The following is a 23,192-nucleotide window of genomic DNA, read 5'->3' on the forward strand; positions in this document are numbered from 1 at the left end:
AATAAAAATAAGGGGAAAATTTCCAAAAGGGGAATGCAAAGTTTTTATTTGTAATCACTGTCATATAAACTTATAACTAGAGCAAACACTTACTTTGATCCTTAGTGGCTACTCAGCTTTGAAGAGATAAGAAAAAGTGCAATGGACTCCCTTGAGAAATATGGAGCTCACTGTTGAATGGACAACATCCATGTCATGGTTAGTATGCAGTGAAGAAATGACACATTACAGCTCTTTCTTTTTAAGGTTCACAACTTGTATGACATCATGGTAAACATCTTGACAGATGGCCTGTGGGACCTCAGAGGAGCTCACAGCGTTGTGTGTTTATTTCAACAGGAAATGAGCTCAACCATGTAGTTAAAAATGTGAGAACTCCATAAATGGGATTGACGAGTAAGAAGCAAAAAGAAAGTAACAGCACTGCAAAGACTGCGAGCAGCACTTAATCTGCACACGCTGATGCTCTTGGCTGCGAACGAAAGAGCAGTACCCGAGAGGGCCTTGGTAATCTGTGTGTCTCTATGACAGAGCATTTTCCATGCTCTTCAGATAAGCAGTGCGAGGCAGTACAAGGTAGCTCACAGAGCAAACACAAACTGAGAGCCAAGCACAAAGTGGCCTCTAATGTCTCTTTGAGTGGAAATCATGAACAACATTCCAACTTCCCAATGACATATTACAACACAAACCACGAGGTGGAGTGACAACATTTTCAGTCGTTAGAGACTATTTGGTGAAAAAAATTGAAAATTGGCACGCGAGAGTTGACTATAAATCAGATACAAAACCTCTGGTTTGACTTGAAGTGGACCCAGAACAAGAACTAGTGCTGCTTTATTCCAGATGAACTACATTTATATTCTGGCCAAGAATATTTTTGCTGCATCACCTCCTTGTAAACCGGTAACTTCTGGTCACAGAGGAGAAGTCCCAGCTCGTAAACGTCATGGGCGTGCTTCTAGTTCATAATTGAAACTGTCAGAGTCAGTCAAGTCCAGCTCAGTCTCATAGGTGCCATTAATGAGCAGACTCAGGCAAAAAGTATGCAACATATGCACCAATATGAAAATCTATACTCTCAAACATGTTCACAGCAACAAAGCCAAACAAACCACGCAGCACCAAATATTAAGTGAACAAGATCACCCTGATGTTCTAACTTAATGCAATAAAACCATAACACACTCAAAGATTTAAATGCACACAGGTACAGAGTTTATGGGCAAACACAGATACAAATAAATGCACACTTGGATGCACAAATAAGCCTGGTGAGTAATATTTCTTTATGCCAAAGCATTGCTCAACACAAGTGGGGTCTATTAAATGAACCATGTGTCTTCAATCAGGCCCGCCTGCTTTAACTGAGAACACGGTCAAATGAAAATCCAACTTCCCCTCACTCGCAGACTGAAACACACTCCAGTGGTACAGATTCTCTGGTATACAGTCAGTCCGGGATAAACAAATGAGTTCCAGGTTAGTAATCAAGCTAAAAGGCTGAAATTAAGTGTAGCTGTTTCATTGCCATCTCAGGCTTCGACCACTGAAGTGTCCGTGCATAATTAATAAAATCAACCCTTGTAATGTCCATACATCCTGGGGTCAAAAATGACCCCAGGACAACACATGGGTTAACCCAGAGAATCTGGATGGTTTTCCATTTAAAGCTGTGGCTCAGTCTTTTTGTGGCATGCACCATTTCAGAATAATGATTAAAAAAAGAAATTTGCCCCCACCTTCCACAATTTTCTTTCACTAATAAATAACAACTTGCACATTATTTAAAGGTCAGCATAATAGCAATGGCAAACTTTTACAAATTGAGCCTAATTTCCACATTTCAAAGCTGCTTGCTTGTTCAGTATTTCTACTTTAGGCCAAACTGGATCCAGTAATGTCCAAAAGACTGACTAATGCAAGCATGTAAAACTAGCGATAATGTGGAATCCACTGACTGGTGCAGGGTGTGTTTTTTTGCTGGAGGAATCAAATATTTAAAATAAGAAGAATTGAATCAGTCATACTTTAAGGCAATGAAAAGTGTGTTTGGATTACAGCACAGGCATCTTACCTTCATTACCAGGCTGGAGGTCTCTCTCCATATTTATAATGTGTTTTTCGAGAGTCTCACAGATTCCCCTCAGTCCTCCAATGTCTTGTGCATGAGCTCTTACTGTGCCGTTCAGCTGATTCACACAATTCCACAAACCAGTGACGTGCATGTTCAGCCCCTCTTTGATGCTCTGGAGATTCCTGGAGATAGGATCCAGCTTGCTGCATAAATTCTCCACATTAACAATACGACTGCCCATGTTGGCAATCTCCTTCTCTACATCTTGTGCCTTTTCCTTGCATTGATCGGCCTCGGCTTCCACCTCCCTGCCCAGCTCATCTAGTCGCTCTCTTAGTTTCTGGTGCTGGGCTCTGTGGAGCACCAAAAGATCCCTGGCCTCCTGTTCAGTTTCCATTTTAACCTGATCCCAGCTAGAGTTAAAGCGTTTGAGAGTCTGAGACTGCTGGTTCTCACCGCCTTTAAGGTAGCTTAATTCACCCTTTACATTCTCAATGATATTGCTGTAGTTGAGGAGTTGCCCCTCCAAAGCTGTGATGGCACTTTTCTGGACTATCAGATTAGTCTCCATAGCATCTACAGAGTTTGTGAAACTGTGGAAGTCTTGCTTGAGGTTTTCAACAACAGTTAAATGATCTGTGCACTCTTTTGAGCACTTTTGGTTCAAAAGATCGAGTCTATTCTCCAGAATCTGAACGGAGTCCTTTAGAGTGTTCATGTCTCTCTGCTGAACGTCAGGACTTTCTGGCTCACCACCAGATGGGGAGTTGGAGGTTGTTTTAATCAACAGAGCTGAGAGTCTGTCCTCCATGGAGGACCGTTCATTGTCCATAGTTTCCCTCAGGTCTTTGACAACTTCTTCCCTTTCTTTTCTCAACTTCTCCTCTACAAAGTGGCTCAGTGCAATTAAAGACTTCTCTGTGGTGTTCAAACGAATTTCAAAGTGTTCCAGCTGAGCCAGAACAGAGTCAGATACTTGCTTTTCATTCCCCGGAACAGACAGCTTGGTTTTAAGGTCTTGGATCTCATTGCGGAGGTCAGTTTCCTTTGAATCCATGAGCTCAGCCAGACTGAGGTAGTTGGCTTCCTGTCCTTCACAATGTTCCTGAACTGACAGAATTTTATAATCACAAGAGTTCTTCAAATCTGCCATTTTAATATCCATTCCCTCCATCAGCTCATCTCTCAAGGCGCTGATTTTATCGTCCAGGTAGGCCCGCAGGTCTGCATCATCTATAGAAGGAGCAGAAGAAGCCGTGGACAGAGGGGTCTGGGCATCCATTAATAGACGAATTTGTCCATCATGATGGTTGACGCGACCCAGCAGCTCATCCAAGGTATTGCGCTTGGACTCAAGATCATCTGTGACCTGGTTAATCTTGTTCATGACATCCTCCATTGGTGTTGCGCTGTGGTCAAAAGAGAAGCCTTGTACCTGAATGGTTTCGGTCCCTGCACCCTGTGCACTGGCAGGCTGTCTGACGTTATTCAGCAGTGTAGCCAGCATTTTACTGGCATCCTCCTGGAAATCCACTCTCAGGTTCGAGGACAGGTCTGTCATTCTTGCTTGCATGTCCAGAACCATCTGTGATAGTCGCTGCACTTCCTCCTCCAGGTGTTGGGAGCTTTGAGATTCTCTTTGACCATGTTGTGTTCTGTGACCTGTTTGACCTCCAAATTGCCCCTGCCCTCCCCGCGGATGGTTACTCTGGCCATCTGTTCATGGTTTTGGAATTGGAGCAATAAAATTGAAGAGAGATGGTTAGCAAAGCATTTTAAACTGTTTCATTTTATTTTGTATATTTTAATGCAAGACTTGCTTATGTTACAGACAAGTCTTTCACCATATGGGGCTGGAAAATGTCCAGAGGCAGCAGGAGCTTGAGGCAAACGCTCTGTTTGGACTGGCTTGGTGTCCTTCAACTCCATGCAGTCATGGCCCTGGTACCTCGGGCAGCACCTCCACGCCAGCTCTGTGACAGTCTTGTAGGCAATCTTGTACGTCGGTCTAAAGTGTGTTTGATATCTGGGAACATAAGACTTTAGTATAAAGTAATATTGCAAAAATCTACTAGAAACATATTCAGACAAATAAGATTTCTTGCTATTCTTCTTCTCAGCAATACAAAGTAAACTTGTAGCTAATTAAGACTAGACAAACCCCGGTCTGCTCGTTTCATTAATCATGCAGTTGGCAGGACTCAGAAACAGCAGTTTTCGTGAGTGGAACTGGTGGGAACTGTCACCCATGATTAACTACATGTCACTGGTGTATTGGTTGCTCAATAAACAGTAAAGCAAAACAAAGGGGAAGTCAGAGAAATGCCAGCCCATGTCTGCCTTTCTATGACCAGTGAAGGCTGGATGGGAAATTTTTTCTTGCTAATTCTGATATTTTGCTTACGTTTTGCTTTCTTATTGATTTTTATTTTTTATCAACAGTTAAAAACACCCAAAGAAACAAATAAACCCATTCATAGTATCCCCTGATTGCCTATTGTAAGACAGTAACAAAAGTATTGCTTCATATAACAAAATAAATAGACAAAAAAAAAAAAAAAAGAAGAAAAAACTGACAAAAGCAAAGAATTTGCCGCCCTCCACCTAATATCCAGCACTTCTGGGAACTTACATCACTTGTTGCGCACAGTTTGGCAGCTCCGGTGGACACGGTAAAACCTCCGGCTGTACGAAGCTCTCAGTGCCTCCCGCTACAGCGCAGCTCACATTCTTGTGCACAACGTAGGCGCACCAGTTTCTGCACAAAATCACTTGTTAATCACTCCTGGTGTGCAGCAAATGCCCGCGTGCGTATGCACGAACAATTAAATGCAAAGTTACGTACAGAAAAGAAAGAGTACTTCACTGACTTGCAGTCATGAGTTCAATAACTGATGTCCAGTTTACTTACTTGTTTCTTTGTCTCGTTTCGGCGCCAGAATATGCGTTTCCCTGAAACATGCTGTACTGAAAAGGTGAGCCAGTGATGAGAGGGAAAACCATTAACAAATGGATAAGTAGGAGTCCGCGCTTCATGGCTGAGATATTTTAAATCCTGCAGTATCCCTTCAGGTTGTAATCAGTAGTGATGATCTTTGGTTTGGAGATCAGTGAAGGCACTGCGGATTGCTCCGTCTCTGTAGCGCACACATCTAAACCAGCTCCTTCCAGCGTCCTTGGATGTGACGTTTCGGGAACCCCTCCAACGCTGACAGATGCGTTTTCTCCAACTTGCCAGTTCTCGCATATACACATGTAAGTGCACATTTCGCATATAAAACATTGTAATCGCCGTAAATAATATCCGGACGTCTAAATGTGGACAATGGTTGATTTTGTTTCAAAGGCACAGTGATTATCTCCGTGCGTAAAATGTGCGCTTAACACTGTCGGTATGCTTAAACTTAACAAGTAAAGTTTTCAGTTTTGCGTTTTTCAGAAAAGAAACGAACAAATACACAAAGTGCGATCTTAAGAATTTTTTAATGCATACATTCAGCAGATTCAGCATGCTCTGCAAAGATCATAAGCACTTTTTACCATTACAAAAGTGTTAAAATGTACAAAAGGCATCTAAAAAATAAAATACATTGTATCAACTCAAAGTTAACAAAGAAATAAAACTACAAAAAAGACTTATAGTAAAACAATCCATTGGTCCAATCAGAATCTCTTATGTGGAACTCTGTCTTGCTCTTTTTGAAATGCTGCTGGAGGGCTGACCACCATCCACAGCGCGTCGTTTCATTCCTTTTGCTGATGCTGATGCTAGAAGAAGAACAAAGATCAATTAAAATTCAACAAAATCAAAATAAAATCATCAACAACTGTCTCAAACAACATACCGAGTTCCTTTTCAATCTCTGTTAGCTGCCTCTTTTTGTCGTCCAAATCTTTTTCCATTTGCCGCACATCAGGAGACGTAATTTTTTTAACGTGATCATCTCGCGCCCTTTCTGTTTCCTCTCTCTTCGATACAGCTGAGCAGTACTGGCTGAGCAGGTCTGTCAAGCACACCCCAGAAAACAGAAATTACAGCATAATCTGAATCATTAAGGCTACAAAATCAAGCTTTAAAAATGTAAAATGTCCATGATTTAAGTCACCTATTTGTTCCTTTAGACTGTGGTACTGCTGTGGGAGGGGGGCTCCAAACATGTGTAACGTGGTCATCGGTGGGGCCCTGTTCTGTGCACCTCCAAACTTTCCCCTGCTACTGACCCTATCCCCCTGCCTGGTCAGTATGGTGGGACATTGGATCCTGTTCTGCACCACCTGTAAACAACAGCTTTTTTTTGTTAGAGGAAATTAACCAGCGTTTCCACCGATACAGCAACACTGCTGCTGCAAAGCCAGTTCTGTCCTGGTTCCATTGAGGAGCCAGCACACAATATGACAGGTTTGAGAGCCTAGTGGACACAATCTGCAAAGGTCATCGATGAATCATTTTGCTGGCCCCTTGAGTTTCACTCTTTGGCAGCAGTCCCTCTTTTTTTTTTTTCCTCCACTGGAACTAATAAAAGTCTAATCAGTTCTACATTAGGCACCAGCTCTGGCACAGTGTTAGTTTAAAAAACAAAATTGCACATCTGCTTCAGCAAAGTCACTCACCGCCCTTCTGTAGTTATTTGCAGAGTCCAGGTCATCAATCAGAATAGTATCTCCCAGGATGTTCTTAAACACTAGAAAGAAAAAAATAGCACGAGCAAGAAACTTTCAGACCTGCTGGAACAAATTTAAAACTAACTTTTTTTTAACTGCTACTGAAAACTTTCATAATCAAGTGGCAAGAAGCCAAGTGTTCATATTTCAATGTAAATCAGAGGCAATCAGTGTAAATTTAAACGGTAAATGCTCTAAATCCAAACCGACAGAGCCAGCTTTTACCCACGACAAAGAAAATCACTACATAAACAGTCATTTTAATTTCGGGAAAGAGGCCCAATTTCTGCTCCAGCGACAGTGCCCCTGGAGAGAAAGCCCCCTTCCACCCTGTGAGGCTGGATCCCAGGTGGAAACATTTACCCCAATCTTTACAGGAGTGGTAGGGGCATAAGGGAAATGCCCCCGAAACAACAGCAAACACAGCCTGAGATGGCAAGCCTCTAAAAACCCACAGAAACGCCAGAGTCTTACTTCAAATCTGCAATAACCAAACAAACAGGCAGCGTTACGCTGAGCAGGGGAAATCCATTTAAGGCAGCTCACCGATGTCACAGCTCTCTGGATCACAGGGGTATATCAGCAGCTCTCTGGCGTACACCGGGTTCCCATGGGGTTCAAAGAGCGGGTAGCCATTTCTTATGTGTGGCAGCGGTCTGTAAGCAATTCAAATCACAACACCATGACACTTTGCTCCAAACGTAAAGGCAACATCAAACCACGCACGATCATTTCTCTTTGCATAAATGAACACTGCGTTGCTACAGTTCATGTGTAGCACACATTCAGTTTATGTGGATCGTTTCCATTTCATGTCAGAATTTGTTTTTGTGTGTCCTTCCAGCTGATCAACATCATTTCTTTATGATCTGGAAAAAATGTCTGCAGACCTTCAGAAGGTGTTTTAGATTAACTTTAGTAACCATTAAGACATCCGATGATAGATTAGTCAATCAGCTGTTTGGATTTGTGTCTTTTTTTCAGTATTTTGCAGAACAGACATGACAGTTTCTAGTGTGATGTTGACTTCATCTTAAATTCAGCAGTCGCTTCACTTTGATAAAAGAAAGACAAAAATGTGTTAAAAAACTTGCACATTACATAATTGATTACTTATAATTACATAATTAATTGACTGATAATTAAGTGTAAACAGCTTTACTGTTGCATTCTAAATTAGTGCTGAAACAATGACTAATATAGATTTATGTTATTCACGTGGGGGGACTACACTTAGAAGTAATAGTACTGCAGGGAGCACTGCAGGGTTTTTAGCACTGCTGACTTTATAAAAAAATAACTGTTAAAATAGTAAATTAGATCAATAACCCATAATATACTGTGTATTCAATATTCTTTCTCTCAGAAGCAACTAAAGCACTAATACTCAGTATGAGCAGAGAAACAGTTTCCAACTAAAAATCAAGAAAACTGTTTCTCTTAAGGGGGTGAACTGTAGCAGCAATGAAAACACAGAAACTAGTGATTCTTACATGTGAGGTCTCCTTTTCTGTAAATATGCCAAACAAAGTAACGAGAAAAAGAATACAGTGCCTGAATACAACACTGTGAAGAAGCCTTGAGGAACTCCTAATTTCTCCATCCTTTGCTTGGACAATGGGAAATGGGTGCCATGATTAACTGAAACATGTGGAAACATACAAGGAAATATAGCACACAAGACAAACAGCTCATTCTGTACAACACTAACGAGCTTGACAGTCAATTTTTGGCATGTCTTCATGAACAGTTCTCCAGGCTTCTTGAAGGACATTCAAAGCTACTCCTTGGATGTTGGCTGCCTTTCGTTCTGTGCTCCATCAAGATGATCCCAGACTTCTTCAATAATATTGATGCCCAGGCTCTGGGGAAGTTCTTTTGCTGCATTGACAGTGTGTCAATCAGTAATTCCATCAATTGATAAGATCTCCAACATAATGCGACCCCAAATTACGACAGAGCCTCGGCCATGTTTTACAGATGTCCGTAGACACTCGCTGTTGTATCCCTCTCTTGAACTCCTTGTACATATTGACAATGATTGGAAGTAACTTTGGCGTACCTCAGCCATTTCTCCCAGTTTTCCTTCTTTAAAAATAGCTTCTTGAAAGCCATCCGTCTACTTAGACCATTTTTGATGAGGCTTTAGTGAATCGCAGAGGATCAACCGAGGACCAGATGCATCTCTCAAGTCCTGTCTCAGATCTTTTCTGGATTTTTTTTCCTATTTCTTAAGTGCATGATGTTCAGATACTGTTACCCTGCTGTCCTGTCTTTACAGACATGCCTTCTTTTTTGTTCTCCACAAAGAGTCACTGCACACCAGCGAGATCTGCCAAGTTTTTGACTAATAGCGCTTTGGGAATCAAGTTGTTGGTGCAAAAACACAATTTTGTCTGTCAAACTGTGTTATCTTTGGCATTTGTCATATATTCAGCTAAAGAAATGGAAAAAAAATGATGTGGTTTTATGTGACAGGCTGTTAGTAACAAAGTTGCTAAAGATACAATTTAAATCAGTTCTTTGCTAAGTTGTCTGTTATGTGTCATCACAACACAGCCTCATTCCTTGACTTAGGATTCCTGAATGAGTTATAGACTGTGTTTAGTGGCTTAACAAACAAAAAAATACCAAATACCAAATAGCTTATACCAAACCAGTGAAAAGGGTTTGGTATAAGGACTGGACTGAAAATTATTTAAAAACAAAACAAAAAACAAACAGAAATGAAGGATGTCTCAAGTTTTTTGCAAAGTGCTTTATGTCAAACACGCCCCAGATTCAGCTTCTCATCTCTGATGCTTTACTTTTTTCCTCCCCCGTGTCTCCAAAAGCAAACAAAGGCTTTCCTCCTCACATTAAGAGACAAAGATTTTCATTATATTAAAATGATTTTAACAGTGAAAGAAACTTTTACCTGCAGCTCAAACAGAAACAGACATCAGATTTTAAAATTTTTTTACAATAAAAATCAAATCAGAATACAAAATAAACGCATTTAAAGTTAGAAAAAATACAAAAACTAAAAGTCTTATAAAAGAGGGATGTGCCCTTAAATCACTAGCTTTGCAAAAACTGACAATAACCTGCAGCAGCTGGTCGTTAAGTAAATCTCATTAGTGTCCAAACAGCCCCAACAAAGAGCAGCAGGATGGAGTCTTATATGTGCTAATAATTACAGTCACCATTATTTTTACAGAAAACTAAAGTGAGAGACCACCTGTGTTTACAGAGTGTTACACTGTACACTAAATGTGGCTATTTCCAGACTCCCAAGGTTCAAAGCATACATTGATATAGTTCGACATTATTCTAGCTGACTTTCAGGCAGCCTGTTCAAAATGGAGCTGCCACAAGAGCTCTAAATTACTGTTTTTGAGAGACTTTGGGAAGGAAAGGGCTTAAAAGGAAAGACTTTAATAAAAGGACACATACATCTTCATCACACGTCAGTTAGACGCCAACACTAATAAAATACATCTTCCACGTACCTTTTTCCTGGTGGCACAAGCACGCTGTCGAGGGCCATGACCTGCTGCTTGCCCTGCGTGTCACGATAGATCTGCTGTGCTGCTTCTGTTGTTTTGGTGATGACACAGTCCATATCACCTCTGATGTGCCAGGAGATGACCCACGCAGCGGCATCATCCTGCACGAGAGCCAGGTGGCCAACCTGCATTCAAAAATTAGAGGATAAACACATCTCCAGAAAATTCATCTCAAAACAAGTACTGAATCTTTAAAAGAAAAAAAGAAAGTTACCATTCCCAAAACATCTGCCTGTCCCCTAAAGTTGTCACGGACGGAGAAAACTCGTCGGGACACTTTCTGAATTGCTTCTGCTTCAGTAGTCTTCTTTTTTATTAGTGTATCAATATGTTGTGCCTACAGATACATAAGAAATGTGATTTCCAGTTCAGTTTAAAAAAGAAAAAGGAAAAAAAGCTGAGTGTGGATGGACATAATAACTTACAGATATGGGATGAGGGATTGTCACTTTCCTCTGGCGCAGCTCGTTTTTAAAATCAGTCTCTTTCTTACTGGCAATCAGGCAAGATTCTAAGGGGAAAAATATTTTCATTAGCAGACAATTTTAATCACGTATGGGAGGAAAACCCAGATAAATTACAGATTTAAGACTATATCAAAGTCAGTGGTTTAAAAGTATTATTTCTGTAGCTATATCCATTTGCACTGACATGAGATTATTCAGATTCAGGTAACTTCATTAATCCCAAAATGAGCCGTTTGTTTGCAGCTTATCCACACGACCTACTAACACAACCTACAGTCTTTAAACACTAATCACTGTTGCATGTCAAGGCAGAGATCAACAAACAATGAAGTCTAGGAAAAAAAACTAGAACAAGGATATTTCAGATGAGACCTGGTTCAACATACAAACAGCACACAGTACATCTTACCCGTCAGCAAGTCAAGGAGCTCCTTGTATGTACGCAATGTTTCGTTATATTTCTCAATAGCACTGCTGAGCTCATCTTTTTTCCTGGTCAGTTCAGACATTTTTTGCTGGTTTTGTGAGTCTAAAATGGAGAAAAAAAAGAAGAATTAATTGTTTATCAATTAACAGTGAATTGTCAGAAGGCAAATCTAAGCAATAGTACTATAGTAGTGTAACAGTAGTAATACTATTATTAATACTACTCTTAAGTATAATAGCTTTAAATAGCATTTCAGTTTTTTGGCTCACAGTTAGTGATCAAAGTGGGCTGGAATGATTAGATCTGATAAATAGTTTAATATATTGTAATACAGAGATTTCTTTTGTTAGAGCTTCCAGCTAAAAGCATGCAGATACTTCTTCAACAAGTCCGAATCTAAAGTCACCCCACAGTTCTTCATTATATGTTCACGTGTAGTAAAAAAAGGAAAGAAAAAAGTTTAAAAGACATGTATTAGTGAATTTTGTAAAAACAAAAACAAAACAAAATGTATAAAAACAAAAAAATTAAAGTAATGCTTTAATTTTTCAGAAATCTTAAGCTGCACGTAATAGCATTTACCACTCAGTTTTTCCATACCATTGTAAAAAAGGAAGGGGAGCTCAAAAGCAGTCAGGGTTATGAGATGGACAGACACTTCAGGTTTGAAAACAAGGATGTAGGTGCTGCTATTGTCACCGGGGCTATTCTCCCTGATAGCCAGCCTCTGAGGAGAGCAAGTGAACAATTATCATAAGCCCTGAGGGGCCCTTAAATTCCAAAACAAAAGCTGGTCCTGTGAAGAATGGTTACTCACAGGGATGTGGGCCTTGCCCTCAACTAAGTTAATTGCAAGGCTGCTGGCTCCTCTTTCAAAAAGAGGGAAGCTTTTGTTTCTCTCTCCATCTGAGGACTTTATAGTGATGATCACCTTCCCTCCCAGGTCCTGCCCCGCTGGGTTGCCATACAAATCCTGGAATCAACCATGGAAATTCACTCACTATGACTGCAAAGTTTATTTATGTCAGTGAAAAGTGAAGCCTGCCTCTGCTATTTTACAATAAATAAATAAATAGCTTACCATTATCCTCAGTGTCATATTCTCAACCAAGGTTCGGCTGGCAATGTCCTCGCTGTAGGAAACAACTGGGGTTGTAGTCTGAGAGACAGGTCCCAGTTTAACAGGCTGATTGGCCACCACATCTATACGAATCTAAAAGATGGGAAGCAGCACTGAGGTCAGTCAATTCTGTCAGTGAGTAACGCAACAGCTCTACAGCCCTGCAACAGCTCAATGACCAACTACTCTCCAGTAAAATACAGTGGTATGCAAAAGATTGTGCACCCTGATAATTGTCATGATTTTTTCTTCACAAATCATTGGTTGTTTGGATCAGCAATTTCATTTAAATATATCATATAGCAGACGAACACAATGATATTTGAGAAGTGAAATGAAGTTTATAGGATTTACAAAAAGTGTGCAATAGTTACTTAAACAAAATTGGGTAGGTGCGTAAATTTGGGCACCATTGTCTTTTAATTGATTTGAATACCTTTAGGACTAATTATTGGAACATAAAATTTGTTTGGTAAGCTTACTGACCCCTGACCCTACATACACAGGTGAATCTAATCATGAAAAGGTATTATTTAAGGTGACCAATTGCAAGTGTTTCCCCTCTTTGCATCCTCTCTGAAGAGGGGCAACATGGGAGCCTCAAAACAACTCTCAAATGACCTGAAAACAAAGATTGTTCAACATCATGGTTTAGGTTGAAGGATACAAAAAGCTATCTCAGAGATTTCAGCTGTCAGTTTCCACTGTGAGGAACATATTGAGGAAATGGAAGACCACAGGCTCAGTTCTAGTTAAGGCCCGAAGTGGCAGGTCAAGAAAAATCTTAGATAAGCAGAGGCGAAGGATGGGAACAGTCACAGTCAACCCACAGACCAGCTCCAAAGACCTGCAACATCATCTTGCTGCAGATGGTGTCACTGTGCAATGTTCAACTATTCAGCGCACTTTGCACAAGGAGATGTTGTATGGGAGAGTAATGCAGAAGAAGCCATTTCTGTGCACATGGCACAAACAGAGTTGCTTGAGGTATGCTAAAACACATTTGGACAAGCCAGCTTCATTTTGGAATAAGATGCTGTGGACTGATCAAACTATAATTGAGTTATTTGGGCATAACAAGGGGTGTTATGGATGGAGGAAAAAGAACACAGCATTCCAAGAAAAACACCTGCTACCTACAGTAAAGTATGGTGGTGGTTCCACCATGCTGTGGGGCTGTGTGGCCAGTGCAGGTACTGGGAAACTTGTTACAGTTGAGGGTCGCATGGTATCCAAGTCAATATTAGCAGATTCTTGAGAACAATGTTCAAGAATCAGTGACAAAGTTGAAGTTGCACCAGGGCTGGATATTTCAACAAGACAACGACCCAAAACACTGTTCAAAACCCACTAAGGCATTCATGCAGAGGAACAAGTACAACATTCTGGAATGACCATCTCAGTCCCCAGACCTGATTAATACTGATATATTATGGTGTGACTTAAAGCGGGCTGTCCATGCTCGGAAACCATCAAACCTGACTGAACTGGAGATGTTTTGTCTCCACCTTCAACCAGAATCCAGACTTTCATGGGAAGCTATAGGAAGCGTTTAGCGGCTGTTATTTCTGCAAAAGTAGGATCTACTAAATATTGATGTAATTTTTCTATTGGGGTGCCCAGACACCTGCCTAATTTTGTTTAGGTAACTATTTCACACTTTCTGTAAATCCTATAAACTTCATTTCACTTCTCAAATATCATTGTGTTTGTCTGCTATATGATATATTGAAATGAAACTGATTCAAAATTGATCCAAACAACCAATGACTTATAAAGAAAAATCATGAAAATTATCAGGGGTGCCCAAACTTTTGCATACCACTGTAGGTACAAATAATGAGTATCTGGAGGGTGGCTTAATACGCTTTATGAGGGTTTGAAAACAAAATATGAACGTGTTAAAAATGTTTTGTGTTTTTTATTATGTATTAAAACCAACCTGATTGCTGTAGAGAACGTCTTTTTTGTCAATACGAAGAGAAAACTGTATGGTGTGCCTTCTAGCTTCCTCTGGGATGTCTTTGTCTCTGCAAAGAAACGCGCGGTCCATTATTTTTTTCAGCTATTATCATCACCATTATTCTAACACAAACCTACACTCTGGAAAATCATCTTACATGCTGTTTTATTGAGTCAGCTAAAATGACAGGACCCCTTGCATACTATAAATTTGAAACTACCTTATGCAAGTGATTAGCTTAGCATTGGTTAGCATAGCACAAAGACTGGAAACCATGAGAAACCATTAGTTTGACTTTACATATAAAACATTTTTACAGTACCAGCAGCTCTAAAACTCACTAGTTAACATGAATTTGTTGCCTATATTGGTACTAGGTCACTCTAGCCGTTTCCTCCGTTTTAAGGCTTTGTGGAAGCTAAGCTAAGCTAACTAGCTGCTTGAAGTAACTTAATAATATTAATATAAAAGCTATGCTTTAAAACATCTGTCACCAAGCCAAACAAAATAGAAACAGAAGTGAAAATTATCTTACCTGAAGTGAAAACAGTCATTCTTTTCATTTTTCGTGGGTTTATTACACTTCAGCTCAATGGCCTACACAAGAAATATTGAAAAATAAATAAATATTATTTTAAGAGAAAAGTTTACGATAGGAAAAAAAAGAACTCCTCTACTTGCATAAATCTACAATTCTCCTTTTTAGTTTTCCTGGTATTGGTCAATCTAATGAGTTGTGTTGAACAAATCTTTTTTATATTAACAGAGAAACTAACAACTACAGTCAATCATTATCACTAATGTTAATACACTTGGCTTTTTCCAATTTAAAGACACTGTGCAATCTTCAGTATCACTTATTAATAGATTTAAGTGAGTATATGTATATATGTGAAATTTTGACCCTCTGTGGATTCCAGACAATCCACACTTCAAACTTAAAAACCCAAGAATTGGGTGCACAAGTCATTAAAGATGTATGCTGTATATTTAAACTGGAACAGTTTTTCCCCAACAAACACAACAATGTCAACGAAATGATTTGCATTGTCAAAGTCACCGTCTGAGAAAAGTGTATAAAGTGTGTAGTGAGGGGTTTTACAGCCTTATTTAAAACACCTATAATAATAGTAAAAAATAAAGTTGGCTACTTCACAGATTTTACCTGTCGGGTTATTTTTAGAACAAAACTCCTGCAATAAACAAGGAACCACTGTATATCAAGGAGACTCTTGAGTTTTAGTCACTCACTCTTTCTGGAGGCTTTTTCCCTGAAGATACCCCATCCCATATGAACATGGACACAGCAGCTGGGTTAAAAGTAGTAATTGGACTTCCCTCATCAGACACCACAGTCACTGAGAAAACTGAAGAGAAACAAAGACCTTCCCTTAGTTTGGCTGAACAGAGATTAAACTGATCAAAATACAAATAAATGAATTAATGAAACGTTTTTTAAAGGAAGGAGAGAGAAAAACAAATGCAAACCTGGGAATTTGCTTCCAGCAAAAAACTTGACACTGGTGTCATACTCCACTGATAGGCTGACTGGTTTTTTGGGATCAGGGAGGACAGTGAGGCTCACTGATGGACCAGGGATGGGTTTTTTGTTGAAGGAGCCTTTAAACTGCAGCTGATAGCACCCCCTAGAGGAAGAACAGGCTATCAACACTTCCACTAGTGACTTTACAGTAGTGGAAACATCAAGACTGATGCTGTATTACGACAAATATAATTTTACTTACTTCGGCCCGCTCAAACCATTAACAATGAAAAAGGCTTTTCCTTCTGCGTTCACAGGTTGTGAAGTAACATTGGTTTTCACCTGAAACAATAACAAGACCTTTCCTATTAGATCATTGTATAGATTCCATACAGCTGCTACAGCAGCCAGATGTTGCCAAACCAATAAACCTGACTAAGTGATCAGCAGCAAGTGTGACCACCCCTATAAAAGCTGGTCTAAGCTAAGCTGTTACTCTACAGCTACTGTACTTCATTTTTCACAGGACTACATGGTGCTTTCTTTGATTGTGTTGATTTTCAAGCTAACCGTCAGTCCTGGAGGTGAAGTCTTTATGTCCACTACAACCCTCTGGTCTGGAGAAGGGTTTCCCCACTCATCACACAGCTGGACGACAAATGGTTTGGAGATGCCGTGATCATTTAACACCTGCAAAGGCTGAAAAAAAAAAAAAAAAAAAAAAACAGAAAAGGATGAGCTATACCTTTAGTTTGTCTCCAAAAAGAAATTAAATTAAGAATCTTTTATTTTTTTACCTGCTCCGGTTCGCTGATGAGCTTAAGCTGAGCAGGGAGTCCTGCGGTCACTTTAATACTGACATGCTCCACAAAGTCAGAGTAGCTGAAAGACAGTTCTCGGGGGCCGAGAGACCCTGATTGGAAACGAATTCCCGTCACCATGGCAGCACAGCTGCTGTCCTGGTACAATACAGAGCCGTGAGATTTATCAGCTTAGATCATCACAATCACCACATCTGGCCTGCTCATTATTCAATAAAGAAGTTACTGAATTTTCTCTTCATCATCTTCTTACAGTACTGTGTTAGACAAATACAAATACAGTTCACACATGAACCACATACAGTATTTACACGGGTGCCAGTTACTATTTTACCACTATAGTAAAATAGTAACTATAGTGGTAAAATGCAGGATAAATTGTGAGCACTTTAAGTACAAATTTTATAGCACACAGCTTGGTTCCTTCAAGAGTTCATTAACCTCTTCTAAAAGCAACATTATCTTTACATGTCCTGCTCTCCTTCAGCTGTAATCTGAATCAGCAGCTTTGTGGCACCATCTCTGAATTTATGAAGGTCAAAACCATCTCGGTCATATAAAATAACATCGACTTTGTTACCATTTTAGTGAACTTTGACCACAAAGACAAAAGCTTTTCGTGTCATCTACGGAGTGTAGAAAAATGTTTTGTCTCCTTGGTAAGGGAGGGTTCATTATCTGTGGAATTCCAATAATATGACCTTGCTATTTTAACAAAAGCAGGCTTTTTTTTATTGGTAGGGAGGAGGATTCAGTAGATTTATAGTGGTCATAGGGCAGGTGAAAGGGCAAATGCACACATGTATACCCTTAGCTCACCAAAAACACATAATAAAGGGAGCTTTGTTTGCTCAGATAATATTAAGATTGCATTAGTGCAAATTTGATTTGATTTAACTAATATTTGAGTCAACTTTTGTCTTAAATGCACATGGCTCTGGTCCCACCTGCCATTTAAATGTGATGGCTGATTTGTCCAGCCCCTCAGCTTCCACTTTTATGTGGTTCAAACAGGTGGGGGTAAGCGTCTTGGTTAAATTGTCATACTGGTCCACAAGCTCCAAGCCTGTGCAAAGAAAGTTATTCTGAGTAATATAGGATGCAACCGTGAATTTTAAAAATGTGATTAATTGTAAATGATCAGATTTATACTCACTAATGTTTCCGGAGAGGATCTCACCAAGCTTCACTGTAGTTTGGGGTAAAGCTACTTTTAGACGCTCTGGTTCATCTGGACGAGGTCTACAAACAAAAGAGGGGACTTTATATCTTCACACATCAGTGTGCAGACCGTATCAAATGAAAACACTGAATCAAAGCTTTGATTATAGATTCATGGCTTACACGATAGTGAAGGAGACGGACACACTCTGGTCCTGATAGGAGACCTGGTAGAAGCGCTGCTCTCCCACCCGTTTAGGTACCTGTAAATCCGGCAGCTTCCCCTTGACCAGATCTTCCAGAAAGACATCTCCTGTCCAGTTAACCTTCACAGTGAAAAGTTAACATCAAGCTAAGAAGTGTTAAAACAGAATGGCTCATACAAGTCTTTTTTTTTTTAAATCCTAGAATTCTTTCGCAAGGGTAAAAAATAAAAATAAAATATATATAATTGTTTTTTCATTTACAAAATCTAACACCTACTTAAAAATCTATTACAAGAGTAAACCGCAATGTTTGCACATTACACACCTTGATCATGGAGGCTATTTCAGCAGTGAGCAGTACCTCCCTGCCAGCTTCATCATACAGCTTGTAGAATAAGTTGTCTAGCAGTCCGCCGGCTATCCATTCGATCTTTTCACTGTTCCTCAGCACCAGATTCTCATTGTCCTGACTGTACAGCTCCATCACAGAGACCCTTGTGCTGGGCAGCACCCTCAGCTCCTTCATGACCAGCGGTATGTTTTTGTAACTCTAGAATGAAAAGAGGAGAGAGACACTGCAAACAAGCTACATACTTGGAAATTTTCTTCTGAGCAGAAGAATTCTTTTTTTTCTAACTCACAGGCATCACAAATTGAGCTTTGAGCTCTTGTTGCTCTCCTTTCATTATTTTCAGGTTAATGGGCTTTGTCACAAGCTGGCCAGCACCGGTGCTGCTGCAATCAGTGACCACTGGGGGGAAACCTTTAACCTGGAAATGTTTGAACAAAAACAAAAAGATTCAGCCTGCGTAGTTTTTTGCCTTACAGACAGAAACAAGACACCACTGAAAACAAATAGACCAACATATATAAACAGCTCATTATGGTCTTTCAATAAATACAGTTTTCTATGTTTTCACAGAGGCCCCTGTGACTTCCGAACAAATCCATGTTTGTACCTCGCAGCGGACGATCTGTTTGGGGTTAGCGGTGATATTTCCAGCCTCGTCGTGAACTTCGACATGAAACGTGACCTGGTCTCCGTTCTCCACATCGATTGACGTTTCCTCCGGTTTGACGTGGAGGGAATTTGGGATACCTGAAAAACAACAGAAAATCAGGGAATCTTTAAGAAAAATAAGACAAAAATCTAATTTACCTTGTCTTAATGTTAGCAGCCAACAGATTATCATTTGAACCACAGCTAAATGACATCTGTTACCTTTACAGTGAAGCTACAAAGTCTCCTGGGGACACTTTTTTTTAATCCTAAATGGTTTTGATGGCAGACGTCTGATCAGAGGTTTAAAACTCAATCAGTGTATCTACTGCTAATGTACTGCTCTCAGAGCCACGAGCTGCACACCATCAAAGTTAGATCTTTTTACCTCCCAAGGAACTTCAGTTCACCTTTCAGCTGTTTACGTCATACAGTTGGCCTATGACTATGGACCAACTGTATGACGTCATTATTGGACTTGAGAAAAAAAAATCCTGAAGCTGTCTTTATTGCGCTTCAACAGAGCCAACATGAAGAAAGTTCTCCGTAAATACTGCCAACATCTCCTTCCCTACAAGAGGTGATCAAATACTGGATCATTGCTACACTCCATTCAAGGACTGCTACAAACCCCTCCCCACCCAGCTTTTGGCAAGACAGGCCATTGTTCCATACTGCTGCTGCCTGCATACAGACAAAGACTTACAATAGGAAAAAACTGTTTCCAGGGACATCTACAAATGGGACAGTGAGGCTGAGGCTAACATCACCGAGGATCTCTCCTGGACCCTTCACACAGACACTGCAATCAGGAAAGCTCGCCAGCGACTCTACTTTCTGAGGAAGCTGAGGAAGTTTGGCATGAATGCCAACATTGATGGGTTTAGATTTTGTTACTGTCATTTGTATTTAGAAATATTTAACCATATATGCTTAGAGGTGTATAATCATTTGTAGATTGAAAGAATGTCTCATCCTAGGAGGTCTGTAACAGCTCTGTGTAGCATGAAGGGGGAGTGCGTTCACTCCCTCTACAGAGTGTTCCGGCGTAGATCACACCTCCTACGAGAGGTCGTATCTTCTCTTGCTGATATATGGTTTAGCAAACACACGTATATTTCTTTAAGTATAAGAGCCTTTTGTTCAGAAGTCCTGGCACCAGCTTTGGGGAGTCTTCACAGGGTCACACCTTGACCACACACACACACACACACACACACACACACACACACACACACACACACACACACACACACACACACACACACACACACACACACACACACACATCCAAGTGACTTCTTCAGTCTCAGAAGTCACTTGGATGAGTGACGAAACGTTTCTCCCACAAAACGCTGCGTCCAGATGAACAGAATCAACTTTTTAGAGATTTACTTTCCTGGATGATTGAGAATGCATGAAGCTGAAATTTGTACTGAAGAGAGGTGAAAAAGTTTGACTGTCTTCTGAGAACAAATGGTGCCATGAGCGGGGTTTGAACCCGGGCCTCCTGGTCTCAAGGCGGCTAGAAGAAGCTGTAATTTGTGTTAAAAAGAGTTTTAAAAAAAAAGTTTAACTGTTAACTGAAAAAAAATGTTGCCATAAGCAGGATTTGAACCCGGGCCTCCCGCTCTGAAAACAGCTGCTCATCTCACTGAGCTAAAACACAGCTCACCTCAGCAAGCAAAATCAGTGACCACACTGATAATGTGGTCCATTCATTTCAATGGGACCAAAAAATTGCATAAAACATTTAATATCTCAAAAAGTATAGAAGTTATGAGCACCAAAAGTCATAGTCAGCATTAGCAGAAATAGCAGAATAGTTTAAAATTTGAACGGTTAAAATCGCACAAAAACTGTGAAAGTAGTTCCACGGTGAAGAAGCATGGAGCAACTAGAATAAAGTATAAAGAATAAAGAGAAAGAGGAACTCAATAGTGTGAATGCCTGTGAGGCATTAAGACAACTAGGGCTGCACTGTGATGTGGTGGTTAGCACTACTGCCTCAGAGCAAGAATCCAACCATCTCCAGGTACTCTGGCTTTGTGCTTGCTTTCAGTGGTTATTCTAAATTGGCAGCAGGGATGAGTACGACTGTTGGAAGCATCAGATGCTTGACTTTAGTTAAATGCGTTACTTACACTTTTAAACTGTATTTATATATCTTTTTTCCTCATCCAAGCAATCACTTCTGATCAAGAGAGTATACACTTGAAGCATACTTCAAATGCTGTCAACAAGATTGATTTTTTGCCAAAACCTTAGCAATGGATAAGTGAACTAGATATGAAAATAAATTATTTAAATATAATTATCAACGTTTAAGTGCCATGGATGAATCCAGTTGTTTCATAAAGTGTCTCAAAAGAAGATGATGCTCAACCAAAACTGATCTTCGAATCCCTACGTCGTTGTTGTTTGCACAGTCTCATCAAGATTGGTCCAGTCGTCCAGGAGCAGATAGGAAACATAAATCTTCTATATTCTACGATTATTATAGTGTGATTTAAGCATTTAACAATCAAGATTTCTGAAAGGACATAATGCACATGAGAAACCAGTACACAAACTGTTCAAAAATCATAAATAAATGAGGGGTTACCAGGAAGAAGACTGATCTTGATGGACTTAGTGTGTTGTTTCAGGCCAGGCAGGGTCACTTCCAGGTCATAGCTCTGAAAATGCAAACAAAGCACATAAAAATAAATCACCAAATCAGCTAATAATTTTTTGACTATTGACTTTCAAGTAGTTGTTACACCTCTTGATAAAACTATGACTGTACTATTAGTAGTTTATTATTTATTTTAAGCAGTCTTCCATGTGACGGGCAAATTTATGTTTTCGTAGCGTAGAAATCATTAGTTCTAACCTTGGATTGCTGGTAATTCAGGACTTTTCCTCTCGCTTTGACATTTTTGATGGTGAATGTGGTTCCACTGCTGGAGAATGTCCCATAACTCAGATCCAGACCACTAAAAAATAAATAAATAAAAATAAATAAATAACAATGGCCGTGTTACAACACTGTTAAATGTGACATAATAAAGGCACAAAGGCTTTCATACATGTTTTTTTTCTCAAGCATTTAAAAATTCAGTAGCATTAATGAGACTCACCAGCATTTGAGCTCAGATGTGAGTTTAGAAGTGAGGGTCGTTGAGTGGCCATAACCATCTTTTATCTGCAGAGGAATGTCAAACGGCACGCCCACTCGCAGCGTGGGGCTCATTGCACTGATATCAAAGCTTGCTGCATCGCCCTCTGACAATAGAACAAAGGAGTGTGTCTGTTTGGTCAGAATGGTGGGAATAATGATCACTAGCTAAACACACAGCATTCTTTCTCCTCACCTTTAATGGTAAACTTCAGTGTGAACGTTGGAAGCGCTCTACCGCCAAAGCTGACAGCGTTTGTTTCATGGACCACTGTGTTCAAATTCAGTGTGTACTTTCCCAGCTCAGTCAGGTTCTCTGTCAACAACGGCTCAAATATGATCTTTCAGCAGACAAACGTCAGGGCAACCAAGATGAAGGATAAGAAAATTAAAAGAAACTCACCCATTTTTTTGAACCAGAAACCATTATTTCCTAAATGTTGGGCAACATAAGCAGCAAGCTCTTTGTCTGACTTTTGACCTACAAATGAAAAAGGTAAAATAATAAGAATAATTTAATTCTATAACAGGTGGAGCAAACACAGAGAGAAAGTAGGCTGAAAAAAAGAACAACTGCAAAACAAGGGCGAGAACCTGAAAAGTTAGAATTATGACTTTTTACACTTTATGACACATTTAATTTGAAGATTTTTTGGTAGTTTTGGCAACATGTGGGGCTGAAAATTAAAGATTGAAGACACTTTACTGTCATTATTTAGTTTATTGTACAATAAATTGTACAGTATTGTAAGATGGTGAGATCTAAATCTGTAACTGCAAATGTATTGGTGTTAATGAGGTTGGAGAAGTCACTTGAATGTGTGAGGAAATGTTTCTTCCACTGAAAATACGTCCAGATTAACAGAATCAACTTTGTACCAGTAAAGAACATAGTTTTAAATAGCTCAATATAGTTTTATTACCACTTTGACTTTTAGAAGTCAGCTGTGACATGCATTTGACCTCTGACCTCTGACACATCTTTAAAATCTTTAGTATTTTGACAATACACACCACACTTGTTAGAATCATAGTTTCTAAGTTATGAGGCTTTTTTTGGTCAATTTTTGACAAATAAATCATTAAGTTTAAGACCT

The 23,192-nt window shown here is 39.7% G+C and overlaps 2 protein-coding genes across 3 annotated transcripts in view; both read right to left on the reverse strand.

Annotated features, from left to right (window-relative positions):
• Positions 1-5,215, reverse strand: part of emilin2b (elastin microfibril interfacer 2b) — a 12,207-nt gene extending 6,992 nt beyond the window's left edge. The window contains exons 1-4 of the mRNA XM_085286940.1: positions 4,989-5,215; positions 4,710-4,835; positions 3,922-4,103; positions 2,078-3,793 (exon numbers count right to left, since the gene is read on the reverse strand). Coding sequence (XP_085143066.1) covers positions 2,078-3,793; positions 3,922-4,103; positions 4,710-4,835; positions 4,989-5,113 — 2,149 coding nt within the window. The 5' untranslated portion in view covers positions 5,114-5,215. The remainder of the gene's footprint in view (positions 1-2,077; positions 3,794-3,921; positions 4,104-4,709; positions 4,836-4,988) is intronic.
• A 332-nt stretch (positions 5,216-5,547) lies between these two features.
• smchd1 (structural maintenance of chromosomes flexible hinge domain containing 1) overlaps positions 5,548-23,192 on the reverse strand; it is a 37,790-nt gene continuing 20,145 nt past the window's right edge. For both annotated transcript variants that reach the window (XM_085286944.1, XM_085286943.1), the window contains 30 exons: positions 22,499-22,576; positions 22,292-22,411; positions 22,058-22,202; positions 21,811-21,913; positions 21,541-21,613; positions 18,895-19,034; positions 18,577-18,705; positions 18,261-18,485; positions 17,913-18,055; positions 17,725-17,810; positions 17,516-17,634; positions 16,545-16,706; positions 16,318-16,446; positions 16,010-16,089; positions 15,753-15,910; positions 15,516-15,631; positions 14,800-14,861; positions 14,244-14,331; positions 12,263-12,394; positions 11,999-12,154; positions 11,782-11,908; positions 11,164-11,283; positions 10,713-10,798; positions 10,502-10,624; positions 10,231-10,412; positions 7,286-7,395; positions 6,689-6,759; positions 6,184-6,352; positions 5,923-6,081; positions 5,548-5,845 (listed from right to left, as the gene is read on the reverse strand). In XM_085286944.1, coding sequence (XP_085143070.1) covers positions 5,751-5,845; positions 5,923-6,081; positions 6,184-6,352; positions 6,689-6,759; positions 7,286-7,395; positions 10,231-10,412; positions 10,502-10,624; positions 10,713-10,798; positions 11,164-11,283; positions 11,782-11,908; positions 11,999-12,154; positions 12,263-12,394; positions 14,244-14,331; positions 14,800-14,861; positions 15,516-15,631; positions 15,753-15,910; positions 16,010-16,089; positions 16,318-16,446; positions 16,545-16,706; positions 17,516-17,634; positions 17,725-17,810; positions 17,913-18,055; positions 18,261-18,485; positions 18,577-18,705; positions 18,895-19,034; positions 21,541-21,613; positions 21,811-21,913; positions 22,058-22,202; positions 22,292-22,411; positions 22,499-22,576 — 3,686 coding nt within the window. In that variant the 3' untranslated portion in view covers positions 5,548-5,750. The remainder of the gene's footprint in view (positions 5,846-5,922; positions 6,082-6,183; positions 6,353-6,688; positions 6,760-7,285; positions 7,396-10,230; positions 10,413-10,501; positions 10,625-10,712; positions 10,799-11,163; positions 11,284-11,781; positions 11,909-11,998; positions 12,155-12,262; positions 12,395-14,243; positions 14,332-14,799; positions 14,862-15,515; positions 15,632-15,752; positions 15,911-16,009; positions 16,090-16,317; positions 16,447-16,544; positions 16,707-17,515; positions 17,635-17,724; positions 17,811-17,912; positions 18,056-18,260; positions 18,486-18,576; positions 18,706-18,894; positions 19,035-21,540; positions 21,614-21,810; positions 21,914-22,057; positions 22,203-22,291; positions 22,412-22,498; positions 22,577-23,192) is intronic.

Source organism: Mchenga conophoros, linkage group LG9, assembly GCF_057382185.1.
Source record: "Mchenga conophoros isolate Kocher_MC1m ecotype Shallow Benthic linkage group LG9, M_conophoros_male_GT1.1, whole genome shotgun sequence".
NCBI lineage: Eukaryota > Metazoa > Chordata > Actinopteri > Cichliformes > Cichlidae > Mchenga > Mchenga conophoros.